The sequence below is a fragment of the Sciurus carolinensis genome, chromosome 6, assembly GCF_902686445.1.
Source record: "Sciurus carolinensis chromosome 6, mSciCar1.2, whole genome shotgun sequence".
In the NCBI taxonomy this organism is placed as follows: Eukaryota; Metazoa; Chordata; class Mammalia; order Rodentia; family Sciuridae; genus Sciurus; species Sciurus carolinensis.
Window position 1 is genome coordinate 157,213,931 of NC_062218.1, and position 13,989 is coordinate 157,227,919.

At 50.4% G+C, this 13,989-nt stretch overlaps 1 protein-coding gene across 1 annotated transcript in view; it reads left to right on the forward strand.

Annotated features, from left to right (window-relative positions):
- The first annotated feature begins 4,587 nt into the window (after window positions 1-4,587).
- Dock2 (dedicator of cytokinesis 2) overlaps window positions 4,588-13,989 on the forward strand; it is a 407,762-nt gene continuing 398,360 nt past the window's right edge. Inside the window, exon 1 of the mRNA XM_047555786.1 lies at window positions 4,588-4,706. Within this exon, the coding sequence (XP_047411742.1) occupies window positions 4,664-4,706 (43 nt within the window). The 5' untranslated portion in view covers window positions 4,588-4,663. The remainder of the gene's footprint in view (window positions 4,707-13,989) is intronic.

Sequence of the window (13,989 nt, forward strand, 5' to 3'; positions counted from 1 at the left end):
CCTCCAAGTGGCTGGGATCACAGGTGTGCACCACTGTGTCTGGTACATATTTTATAATTTTTACAGCCATGCTAGTGAATTCCAACTAACGCTCAGACTTGAATGTTCAGTTCTGAGAAAGATGGATATCCAAAGCCTCCCCTTCTGCTGTGCCTGAACAGGCTTCTGCAGTTGACCCGAACGTGGGTCCAAAGCCATTGCTCTGGCCTGCACTTGAAACTTTGTGTGACTCTTTCTGTGGAATGTCCCGATTTTGCAAAGGTAGGAAATTCTCTGTTGTCGTGAATCTGCTCCATCTATCTTTTCTAGTTCATTCTGGCAGCTTGAGGAGACCACAGTTGCTTGGGGAAAGAGTGGTAGACACAGCCTGGAGAAGCGATCAGAGAAAAGCAAGCCTGGAGGTTGGGAGTTCAAATCCAAGTTTCAAAGTAGGGGGCATCTTCACAAGGTGGGTGGGGTAGGGGAGACAACAGCCTCAACCGCGGGTCTTGGAATCTTCGCTTGGAGTGAGAGTCTCCAAGGAAGGTAGGTGAAGTCTCTGAGTGAAGCGGAGCACGGCGGTGCCACACAGGCAGGCGCAGGGCTTGAGAGCTATAATGAGGGTTGTTGTCCTCTGGCTTCAGTTTTCCTGTTAGCCAAATGCAGGGGTAACGGTGGAACTCTCTCACAGGGCTACTGTGAGGAGTAACCCAGACAACGCGTGGAAAGTGTCTAATCAGCGCTGGCAGAGAGTGAGTGCTCAATGAACGGGGTTTAGAAAGGGGACGCTCTGCCACAGCCACACAGCTAGGGAAGGGCTGGGGCTGGGGAGGCCAGCACTGGAGCAGAGTCTGGGGATTCCACCTTTGCAGAGGATGGAAACATCCAAAGGGGGGCAGGTTGTGGCAGTGCCGACCCCATGGCTCTGAACATAGGGACCACGATGTGGGGAAAGGAGGGGCCAATTCACGGACTGGACTGGAAGGAAGCCTTGGTCAGCGCTGTCCATTCCACAAGCATCCCTCAGAGCACACGTGGAATTCTATTCCTCAGGAGCGCACTACCTAATGACCAGGTTTCTGGCAGTTGGTGTTTAATAAAACCATTCTACATTCTACATTTTAGCTGGACTTTTTAATTTAACTATCTCTCTTGCCAAAAAATTTTTTTCATGGTGGCACAGAACTATAATATTCTACGACTGTAATAAAAAAGTATCTCAGAAATATAAAAGCCATCCCCTAGTTGGTATGAAGTTTAAAGATTTCTATATTAAAATCTGCCCCATTAAGAGGTTAATTAACTTCCAGTTAAAATAACTTACAAAACTTCATCTCCTTCTAATTCAAGCAAGTTTTCAATTATTTTAATATGTTGGATAGTTTGCTTAACATTATTTAAGGAACAGATGGTTATTTTGGGTTATGTTACCAGTCATTGGTGAAAAAACCCTCCGTATTCCTCAGATCTCACCTTACTGCCTTGTGGCCTCCCCACCTGCTCTTGTTCCCTGCCGGCCACTTCACTGCACTGTCCCTGCGAAGCTGTCTATATCAGAAGTCTCAGGTGAAACTCACTGGTATTCCAGATCACCCGGACCCAGTTTATGAAGACAAGGTAATTGCATATTGCAGGGGCTGGCACATTAGGGTTGGCCAGATTTTTTTGTGTGGCCCATGAGCTAAGAATTCTTTCTGCTTATTTAAATGTTTGAAAAGAAATCAAAAGACTTTACTCCATACTACTTGTGTGAGAAGATATTCTAAAATGAACATAATATGTTATTAGAGACCAGCATTAGCAGATGAACATTTTCAATCAATTTTAATACTACAGAACACTGGCTGCCAACTCCAATGAAGTAAAGTTATTTTCTCCCACACCCAAATCTATTCTTATCATTAGACTTGTATTTTTTTCAATTTTTTAAATTTGTTCTAATTAGTTGTACGTGACAGTAGAATGCATTTATACATTTTGATAAACCATACATAAGTGGAGTATAATTGCTCATTTTTCTGATTGTACATATTGTAGGATCACATCAGTCTTGCAGTCTCTATGTACAGGAGGTAATAATGTCTGTTTCACTCTACTATCCTTCCTAACTCCATACCCCTTCCCCTCCCTTCACTCCCCTCTGCCTAATATAAAGTAATTCTATTCTTCCCTAGTCCCACCTCCCTTATTGTGAATTAGCATCCACATATCAGAGAAAACACTTGGCCTTTGGTTTTTTGGGTTTGGCTCATTTCACTTAGTATGATATTCTCCAACTCCATTCATTTAACAGGAAATGCCATAATTTCATTCTTCTTTAAAGCTGAGTAGTATAAATATAAATGTTATATATAAATGTTATATATATAATGTTATATATAAATGTTATATATAAATGTTATATATATATATATAACATTTTTTTTAATCTGTTCATCTGTTGAAGGGCACCTAGGTTTGTTTCATGATTTAGCTATTGTGAGTGAAGTTTCTGTAAACATTGATGTGGCTGTGTCACTACAGAACACAAATGAAAGTAATCAAAGAAGACCTTAGAAGATGGAAAGACCTCCCATGCTCCTGGATAGGCAGAATTAATATTGTCATAATGGCCATACTACCAAAAGCATTGTACAAATTTAATGCAATTCATATTAAAATCCCAATAACATTCTTCATAGAACTAGAAAAAGCAATCCTGAAATTCATTTGGAAAAATAATAGGCCCAGAATAGCCAAAGCAATCCTTAGCAAGGAAAGTGAAGAGGGAGGCATCACAATACCATAGAGCTACAGTAATAAAAACAGCATGGTATTGGCACCAAAATAGGCAGGTAGACCAATGGTACAGAATAGAAGACACAGAGACAAACTTACATAAATGCAACTATCTCATACTAGACAAAGGTGCCAAAAACATTCACTGGGAAAAATGGAAAGCCACATATAACAAAATGAAGTTAAACCTTTATCTATCATCCTGCATGGAACTCAACTCAAGGTAGATCAAAGACTTAGGCACTAGAACAGAGACCCTGAGGCTACTAGAAGAAAAATCAGGCCCAAATGTTCACCAGGTCAACCTAGAATCTGACTTCCTTAACTAGACTTGTTTTTCAAAAGAAGAAATTCAATTATTAGTATATTTTGAATCTTATCAATAAAAAAGTCTTAGAAATTTTTCTCATTATGTGTTTACATATCCTTAATTCAGCCCCTTGACCTACAAAGATTAAACTATTTAGGATCTGGGCCTCTGTAGGAAATGTCTGTCAACCTGCTGCGTAGCGGTGATTTGTAGTGCCCTTTGGATGGTTAGTTCTGAGTCAACCTGGCAGGCAGTAGTCTCCAGTCATTCAGTCGAACACTAACTAAGGTGATGCTTGCTGCAAAGTATTCTGTAGATGTTATTAAAATCTACCATCACTTGACCTTAAATAAAGGTTATTATTATCCTCAGTAATCTAGGTTGGCCTATTTCAATCAGTTGACTGACTTTAAGAGGACTGAGTTTCCTCGGAAAAGAAGAAATTCATCTGTGGCAGCAGCTTCTGCTCCTGTCTGAGAGTTTCCAGCCTCTCCTGCTGGCCCAGACAGGCAATATTTTTTAGTTTCTGCCAGCCAAAGGGCAAAACCAGGGATATTGGTAGTTATGCACTGGAGAAAATGGGCTTTGAAACCTGAATTCTCCAGATTTCAGACTTGCCTAGCCAGCTCCACAATTGCTTCAGCCAATTCCTTGTATAAATCTCTTGATTGATATCCTTAACCCACTGGTTCTGGTGGAACCCTGACTACTACAGCTGCTCTTTGTAAAGGCACCCCCTAAGTTTTGTTGCAAAAACTGAAAAGTTAATCACTTTAAATAAAGCAAAATTCATCTTTTTGGACAGGACTGTGATATCGTCTGATCTCCCCTAATGACTCCAGGACAGAAAAGAGTAGTAAGAATCAAGAAGAAAGAAAAAAAAATTCAGACTGACTAAATTTGCTCCCCCAACTGTGACTCCAAGAACTGGGCTGTGGGGGAAGGTCTCCCCCAGCCTGACTCTGGGGCTGCTCTGGGCCCTGCTGGGCCCCTTCACCTGCTGCACCGTTGGGGAATTACTGCTGTGAACTTTCAGAGGAGACTCCTGAACTTAATGGGATTTTCTGGTGGGTCCCTGGCAACAAAAGGATAAAAACTATACAGGTAGACACATCACTCTGAGTCACCTGCTGTCTGCACTGTCTTTTCTAATCCTCACAATGATCATATGAAGGGGGTACTACTGTCCCATTTTACAGATGAGAAAACTGAACCTTAGATCAACAAAGTAATTTGTTCTGGTTTGGATGTGAACCCAGTTCTGACAGCAAAGTTCATGCTAAGGGTCTGTTCAGTCACTTGATTCAGAAATCAGGGCCCTCTCAACCCAGGTGGTCGCCATGGCCCCAGGTGCCTGCCTGGACTCTGCCCACTGCCCTGAGGAAGAGATAAATTGGGGGTGCCCCCCCCCCAAGTTTTACGGGAGGCCTTCTAGCCTAGCCTAGGGTGCCCCTGCCCAAGGACAGTGGGAGGAGGGAGTGAGGGCGGGCCCTGAGAGTTTGAAAGAAGGAAGGAAGTGGGGCCCGGCAGAGGGCCTAGCCACCCCTGCTGGCTTCCCCACGGAGGATTCAAGGCCCACAGGCCCCTGGCCCAGCCATGACCCCCTGGCGGAAAACTGACAAGGAGCGGCAGGGTGTGGGTAGGTGGGCACGCTGAGTAGCAGCGGGGGCGGGGGGACAAGGGCAGGTGGCTGGAGAGCCGCGCGTGCGTGAGAAGATGCTATGGGACCTGGCAGGTTGGGTGAGGGCAAGGGCGCCACTGGACGTCCCAGAGCGCAGGGGCTCCCTTCGTCTGCTGGAAGGGGCGGCCACTGGCGAGAAGGGGCAGCCCGGACCAGGGAAAACTGGGCATGGGGGTACCCAGGACCCTGGCTGCCCAGGGTGCCCTTTCTGCTCAGAGCTGGTGAGCTTCAGAGGCGTGTCCAACCGGCCGCTTGCTCCCTCGGCCCTCTCCCTTTGCAGACTTGCTGGGCGCAGGGAGCCCCGATGTCTCCCCAGGTCTGCTGTGGCCCGGCCAGCATGCCCCCCCGACTCCCGCTCCAAAGCGCCACCCCTCTGCCCTTTCCTGGGCCTGTTCCTCCTGGGTCAGATGACCCCTGATTTGGCAGAGCTTCCAGAGGGTAGTGCACTTTTGGGGAGAGGGGCTGGAGAGCGGGATCCTTCACTCAGCCCGGGGCCTCTGAGGAGGGAGGCTCCTTTCAGGGGACCTGGAGATAACCCAGACGGCAACCCCAGGGATTTCAACTGTCTAAGCTCCCGGAGGCCTCACCCTCGAGCTTGGGCGGAAGTGGCGCTGGGGGAAGGGAGGCAGCAGGTACCGCGACTCCTAAGTGGCACGGGTGATGCAATCCTCACACGCTTGAGTGTGAATTTAAAAAGTGCCCTGGAGATTGCTACACAGCCAGCAGCGACACTGCAGCGCGTTTGAAGCTTCAGCGGGTGAGGCGCTGGACAGCCCAACCCAGGGCAGGGAGAGGCAGGGGTTCCCCAGGCCACTGTTTGAGAAACTCCCTGAGAGCTCAAATATGTCATTCACATACTGGGGACTAGGCACTGGGGGACATAGATAAATAGTTCCCATGCAGAGAATACTTAGGATCCTCAGCCTCCAGGGGTCTCTGTCTGTAAAGTGGGAAATTTGAAGTAGATTCAGTCAAGGGCCTTTTTAACTGCAGAGCTTCTCTGGCCTTGCCAACTGGGGTATCAGGCTAATAATCTACACTGGGAGCCACAGAGACGGTTAACTGAGGCAGGCCATGTGGGTGGAGGAACCACTGTGGTCTAGGAGGGACCAGCGCGGCTGGTCCAGGAGAAAGAAGGCACACGGAGGCAAGAAGAGCTGGTGGCGCCTTCAGCTTCCAGCAGAGCCCAGTGAAGGGAATGATGAGTCCACACAGGCCAGGCTGAGGAGCTGGGCCCCCGCAGGCCACGGAGGGCTTCTGGGCAGGCAGGCCTTGGCAACTTTGTAAGCCAGTGTGGAGGGAGTCTGGGTGGACAGAAGAGAGGGGAGCCAGGGCCAAAGGCCAGGGGCAGTATTGGTCATCCAGGGTAATTAGGGTAGTTCATGCGGGAGACTGAGCATGGCAAAACCGTGTCCCTCCGGGGCCTCTGGGGCTGCAGAGCACCTGCTGCTATGGCGTAAGTCCTGGTTATGGTGCCAGCTGGCCTGTTCCTGGTTCCAGTTTCCAGCCGTCCCCAGCCCTGTGACCCAAGACCTAAGCCTCTCCTCACCCTCTCCAGGGCTCAGCTTCCTCGTCCATAGGGCACCTGCTTCCCAGGGGTATCTGCCTCACGTGCCCAGGGTGAAGACTGTACAGAGTGCCTCCTAAATGTCATCAGTCATTATTTTAGTGTCCCCTTTGGGCCCAGTTGAAGACATGATGTCACAGAATGGGACAGGGTGCCATGATGGAGTAGGGGTCTCACGCTCCCTGAGAGAAGCTGTCCCACTGGTGTGGCCTGGGAGGATGAGGACTGTCAGGCCTCGACCCCCGACACTTCTGGACCTGGTGGCAGGGCTGATGTCCTCCATGCCTGCTTATGAAAACAGGGGGTCAGGAAGCACCTGGCGGGTGTCCGCACATCAAAGCCATCTCTTCTCTGGGCAGGTGAACATCAGCATCAATGGCACGGCTGTGATCACCGACCCTGAGGCCCTGGGGGAATAGAAGGGGAGGGCAGGGAGGCTCGGGCCGTGATGATATGGGGACAGGTCATCAGTGAGAAAACCAGCAAGCGGCCTGAGAGGCAGGAGGCCAGATTCTGGGTCTGAGCCCATCGCTCTCTGCATCTCCATCTCTGTTCTAGCTTGTCCCTTCAGGTCAAGGCACTGATACTTTCCTACTTCAAAGCTTTCTCTTATGAAGGCCACTTGAGATTCTGTGCATGCAGGGGTTTGGAAGAAGATAAGGAGCTAGAGCTCTCTCTGTGTGGCGGGAGCTTGGGCCACCTCTCTCTGCCATCGCTTGGGAACGGGTGGCACTTCACCTTCCCTCCTGTGGTCTCATGGACCGGGGATGCTGGTGTGAGCGGCCCTATGCCTGCTCCACAGGGGCTTTACAGGAGGGTGCTTCTCGGTTATCTTCCTGTCTGGAGGGCAGCCAGGGGCATCCTGAGGTCACTCCCTGGCCAGGGCTTCTTCTTGCTGCAGCCTTGACATGGGGTCCAGAGAGCCCTCAGGGAGACCTTGGGTGCGAGTGTGATAGACTTGACGGGACAGGGTGCTTTCAGAGTAAGGAAGGCGCAGTCCTGCCTGCAGAGTTTCGGGGGGCTCACAGGCTTGGGGTGATGTCAGAACTGAGATCTGAGGGGGACCTGTTGCTCTGTGAATCAGGGGTGATGGTAGTAATCCAGGTCCCATGAGGCTGTCGTGAGGATGGAACAAGGTACAGCCTGGAGCACTGAGGAGTGTGTCTAGCCCCCCGAGAGTAAGTGACCAAACCAGGTGAGTCAGTGATGCACCAGCGCCGACTTCAGGACGTCATTCCTTGTAAGAATGTCACGTGTTAAGCTTGCAAAGCCCGTTCTGATGCAGCATTGTTATGCATGAAGAAAGCGGGTCCCCAAGTTCACACAACTGGGAAGGACGAGCTGACCTTTAAATGCCATGACCTTCAGACCCCAGGCCCTCGGGAGATGTCAGGAGGGCACCTCGGAGGGGACAGATGGACAAAGCAGAAAGCTGGAATGCACACAAGATGCGGGTCAAGCAAGAAGTGGTCTAACCTGGCTTCCGCGGGTGTTTGGAGAGGATGTGGCAGAGGCAGATATGGCCAGACTGCGAGGGGCTATGAGAGCCAAGCTGAGGCTGGACTTCCTGTGAGCACTGGGGTTTAAGCAAGAGCATCACTGGTAAGAAGTTACCACAGCTAATTGGGACAGGGACAAGGACTGGACACCAACTATAAGGGAAGAGCAGACATTTTCACCTGTCTACTGACTGCCTGGGCAGGTGACTAGCAGAGTCCATCCATAATTAGCATTGCCTTTGTGGCACAGGCCTGCAGTCCCAGTGACCCAGGAGGCTGAGGCAGGAGGATCGCAAGTTTGAGGACAGGCTCAGCGGGGCCCTGTTTCAGAATAAAAAATGAAAAGGGGGATGTGCCTCAGTGGTAGAGAGCCCCTGGGTTCAATTCCCAGTCCCTCACATCACCCAAAAAAAAGCCTTTTGGTCTTCACTATCTTAATTCTCCCTGCCTGAGACTCTGGTCAGTGATGAGAACTTTGTCCTCACAGGACAGAGGGGAGGGCAGAAGAGGAGGAGGTAGAAAGAGAAAGTAACAGTATCAGTTAGAGCTAAGTATGACTGTGGGTGAAAGAAACCTCTGAAAGAGTGCATTGGCCGAGCTACAAGGTCATTTTTCTCTCACATGGGAAGCCTAGAAGATCTGTGAAGAGGTGGTGGGCAGCTGATTCTACCCCTTGCATTGCTTTCTTGCCATGTGGCTTCTGCCTCTTGAACCACATTGGCTGCAGAAGTCCCAGCCCTCAGATCCACTTTCCAATCAGCAAGAAAGATGAAAAGAACAAGGAAGGTCTGGTTTTCCCCTTTAAGGACACTTACCTGAAGATACACTTGACATTTCTTCTTAAACCCTGTCAGCTAAAACTTAATCACATGACCAAGCACGTCTGCAAGTCTGTAGGAGTTTCATTCCCAAAGAGGAGGGGAAGAAGGATATTGAAGATGAAGTGGCTGTCTTCTAGGACAGCCAAAACAGAATGTCACATTCCAAGTAACTTAGACAGTAGGAATTATTTTCTCAGAGTTCTAGCGGCCTGAAGTCCAAGGTCGAGAGCCAGGGAGGTCGCTTTCTCCTGTGACCTCTGCGTGGTTTATAGGTGGTGGTCTTGCCTCCTCTTCACTTGGGCTTCTTGTCTTCTGATTTCTTATTGGAGAAAATCTCATTGGATCAAGACCCCACCCTAAAGGCTACATTTTAATTTATTCAGTTGTTTAAAGCACTTATTTGTGAATATGGTTACATTCTAAGGTACTTGGGATTGGGACTTCAACGTATGCATTTAGAGAGGTGTAAGCCCATAGCAGATCATCTGTGGTCTCGGGCATGGCATCTGGGGACTATGAAGGACAGCAGGGGTCTTGAGATAGATGGACAGGACACAAAACCAGGTTTGCTTGCCCCAGAGTGGGCCTGCCAGGCGAGCTTGTGTGGGTCCTCGGCTGTGTTCACAGTGAGAAGGAAATCCTCTTTCCTCTACCCACCTTAGGTTCTCTGGCTGGAGCCCCGTGAACTAGACTAACAAAAGCCAGCTGGACACAAGGGTCAGGAGCAACGCGTTAGCAAGCACGTCCCGCTCACACCGGGGCGGCCAGAGATGAGGCTCTCCGAGGTGCCAAGAGCTGGTTTGGACTCGGCTTATGATTCCATCTAAGCAAAGGAACAGTGACATTTTAGGGAAGTGATAGGACAAAGGAAAAAGGTTTCTAGGCTTACAAGGGCAGCAACTGTGGAAGGCATATATGCCAGGGAAACAAATGGGAGATGAGGGTCATTGGGCAGGACCGTCTGGCAGCCAACTTTCTGACATATTCATGGCCATTGAACTGTCCTGGGAGAGGGCATTATGACTGTCCCCATTTCCTGATTTCTTAGGAGTTTCCACTTTTACAGGAAGACCCAGGATGCTTCTTTTTGCACTGTTGATTCTCATTTGCCACTAGCACAAAACGGCCGTTATGCTAACACGGCCTATTTGGGGTGGCACATTCTGATCCCCTGCGGATCAGAAACTTGTTCTCTATGTAACTCGTTTCCAGTTGAGGCTCTGTACCTGTGTTTGGAGAGGTCTGGTGGGTTCCTTTGAGGGCTAGGAGGAGGAATCTGTTCTTCGGTTCGTGCCTACCTCCTGGTGGTATCCTGGCGAGTTCTGGCATGTCTTGGCTTGTACACCATCACCTCACTTTCTGCTTCTGTCCTTGCCTGGTGTTTGTCTTGTGTCAGTCCCTCCACTGTGTCACGTTCCACATGCCTGGCAAATACCTAGGGCATAACTCCACGCCAGAGGGACTGTGTTTGCTCTGTGCCTAAGGCAACAGAGGAGAAGGGAGGGAGGGATGGAGGGTGTCTTCCATACACTAATCACTCCATCCTTCATTCATTCCATCCTCATTTATTCCGTGTATTCTTGGGGCATTTCCTAGGTGCCAGGCGCTCTGCTAGTCATGGAGAATACTAGAATCAGGCTAACATGGGCCCTGCCCTTTTGGAGCCTATGCTAGTCAAGAACACAAAAGAACTTTGTGGGCCCATCAATAAACATAATTACAAATTGAGAGAAAGGAATACTTTCCATGAATGAGAATATTGTAGGGAGCAGTCTTAAATGGGGTGACCCCAGAGGCCTCAGAGGAACCCTGGGGAAACATTGCTAAAGGAAGGCTTGGAGACTCTTAATCCACCTATCTTTGCCACCAGGACTGTATCTTTGGACTGGTTCCCCAAGATTAGTGCCGTGTAGCAAAACACACGGATTGGAAATCTAATTCCTTCCCACTAGAACTCTTGGGTGCCTGGGCCTCCTACTTTCTGATGCTTCAGCAACTTGGGGCTGTTTGGGAGGGGCCGCGTGAGGAGATCATCCTAAGGCCCAGGTCACAGAAGCTGAGGAAGGTGTCCAACTTTAATGTCAGGGTTTCAGTGAGTTCCAATGACAAATTGTGTTTTCTAAGCTCTGCTTCCTCCTGAGATCAGCATGTGGCCGCTGTGTTTCAAGACAGGAAATGTAGTCACCATCACACTCTGCTAACTTCTGGACCTTTGTTGTTTTTAAAGTTTACAGGCCTTTACTTTCATAGCCAATTACACACGGGTGCCACAATTGGTGTTCTGCAGCATGTGTCGAGCAAACAGGGATGCTGTTGCTTACTGCCACCCACCTCCAGAGGAATCTGGGCAGAGACAGCACAAATGTTCCCTTTATAGGCACTTTCTCCAAGCTTCTCACTTCCCATAATTGGTGGGAATTAAAAGGCTGTCAGGCTGAGTTAGTGAGCCGCGGAAGTCTTACTCTGCTTTTTGTTTTCCTTGGAGAAAGTCAGCCCTGTCCCCTGACCCATCCAGGTCACTAGCAGCTTCTGCACTGGTCGAGAGTCTCAGGGACATAAAGTGGGGGTGGGGGGCACATGACTGATAACAGGGACCGCTCCCTAGTCATTCTTCTGAGTGTTCAGGGTTCCCCTGATAGCACACTGTCCCTTGGGACAAAACCAGGCTGGTGGAAGGAGACACAGTGGACAGTGTGACAGGTGGACAGTGTGACTTGCATGGAATCCCCAGGACACAGCACCGGGGCTGAACGGAGCAGATGCTCAGCAGGTGTTGTGGGGTCGGGTTAAGTGGTGGCAGTGCCAGGCCTAGATACACGCTGCCTGGCATGTTTGGCTGCAGCAGAGAGGCGTCCCCGTGCCAGCTGAGAGTGGGATGTTGTCCTTGCCTCACCGAGAGTGGCAGGAGGGACTGGCCCTAGGTAGAAGGAACAGCTTATGTGAAGATCCTAAGGAGGGTCTGTGGGCTGTGTGGGAGGCCAGGGTGGCTGCATTAGGGGACCAAGGGGCACAATAGAAGGAATGGGTTCCGTGAGGGGAGGTCACGTGGAGCAGGGCCTGGTAGGTATTGTAGGGCTCTCACTGGTTTGGGGCAGAATTGTAGAGTGTCCTGCCTTAGGTTTTAGGAGGACTGTTCTTGCAGTTTCCTGGTGAATAATGAAGGGAATTAGCATGGAGGCAAGGAGAGCAATCAGGCAGCTGCTGTAATAACCCAGATCAGAGATGGCAGGACCCACGCTGGGAAGGGGCGGGGGAGGCGCGGGATGGGCTTCCATTCTGGGTGTGTGTGTGTTGTAGTGCGGCAAATGGGATGTCCCTCGTGGACAGGATGTGGGTATCGGGGCAAAGATGACCCAATGGTTTTGACAGGGGCAGCTGGAAGGACGGGAATCGCACAGAGGGTCTCTCTAGTTTAACCCTTACTGTGAGTTGTCACTGATGTTCCCAGAGACAGCAACACTGCCTCACCATTTTGCAGCATGGTGCATGGCTTGACCCTCAACCGCCCTGGGACGGGGGGACTTCGATCTCATCTGAGAAGAGGAACCCCAGGTGTAGAGCCTCTCACAGTCTGACGGGGATGCAGCCTGTTGCAGGCACTTTAAAATCATGCCTCACCCCTAGTATTTTATCGAAGTTGTCTCTCTTCACCTTTGGTCATGGTCTATTTTCTGATGTCATAACTAAATGCCACCCAGTAAGAAATTTACAAAGAATAGAGGTTTATTTAGCTTTTGTGGTTCTGCAGACTGGAAAGCTCAAGAGCATGGCACCAGCACCTGCTCTGCTTCTGGTGGGGCCCTCCTGCTGCATGGTAACATGGCAGATGCAGCACCGGGAGAGAGAGCAGGCCCTAATACCGCCACAGGACCCGCCCCCGGGGCCTTATCTAATCCTAATTATTTCTCAGAGGTCCCATTTCCAAATACCATCAACATATGAAATTGAGGAATAAGTTTCTAACACATGAATTGGGGGTCCCATTCCAACCATAGCCCCTGGTCCTTCCTGCTCTGTGAATGTATGCTCTCTCCTGCTCTGGGTGACTCATTGTGTGAGGTCAGAGCTCTGCTGGTGATTAACTCTGCATCCATCCAGCTCCAAAGCAATGGCAGGGATGTGGCAGGTCAGAGAAACTAATTATCGTCCTCACAGTCGGTCCCCTGGAGGGGCCAAGGGAAGCTATCAACCCGTCTTCTGTGTGCACATGTGAGTTCTGCGTTATGATTTCACTAAGCTGCATTCATGCAGCCAACTGTGGGCCTGGTCGAGTGCGCTCACTGTCTTGTAACCTGAGACGAGATCTGTCAGTTTGGTAGCTGTGACTTTCTGCCCAGGGTATGAATTCCTGAAGCCAGGAGCTGCCAAGAAATCAGAAAACAAGTCTTAGAACCTACTCAGGTCAGTTACGTGCAATGATTCTTCTGCTCTGTGATGGTCCTGAATTGGTTTTGGGTCCAGAGTGCCTGCCTTTAGGAAGCCAGGCTCCAGGGGTGACCGCTCCTGCAGGAGGCGGTGGAGAGTATCGCTAGTACTCGGGTCCCCCTTTCCCAGGCTGGGGCAGGTACACCTCTTGTGATGTTAGGTGATCCCTGTCGTCACCCGTCGCACCTCATTGCAGTCTTGGGTGGCAGGGTTGGGATCCTCCATAGATGTGAGCCCTAGGGCTGCAAGACCGTGTCTCCTTCCGCACGGAGTCCGCACCGACTGGGGTTGCGTCGGCAGTGCTTGACTGGATGGATGGCTGAGTGGGCGATGGACGCGTGCGCAGGGGAAGGGGCTGGAGCTCATTTAGTTTGGGTCCTCATGAGGTTCAGTTGGACTGCGTCGCCCCACCTTGTCTTCATCTTGCTGCTTTATTTTCTTCCCTGCCGGGAGGCTGGATCCTATGGGCACACAACAGCCATAAACAGAGTGCTCTTCTCCAGACGCTGGACCCCTGCAGGTGACACTCCAGGGCCTCCATGTAGAGTCCCTCACACCCAGCCGAGCTCCCTTCCAATCCCTGCTCTGTCAGCCCTCCCGCCTCCGGGCAGCTCCAGCCCTTCCCCTCGCCCTTCCGCTGCCCCTTCCGCCCTCCAGTCTCACTTCCTTCGTAGACCTCCTTTCCTCCCAGAGCCCAGGCTGCAGGGCTGGCAGCTTGGCACGTCATTATCAAGACAGCTCCTGCTCCCTGCATGCTTGTTTTGTCTCTTCCGCTCAATTTCATGGAAGCTGCAGGAGAGCCCCAGTCCCCTCTTCTCTCCCCACTTTCCTAAGGCGCGGGAGTCACTAGACTGCTGGAGACTCTGCATTCGGCGTAGGCAGCTGATTCGATGGATTTCATTCCAAAGCCCCTCTTCCAACTCTATGGT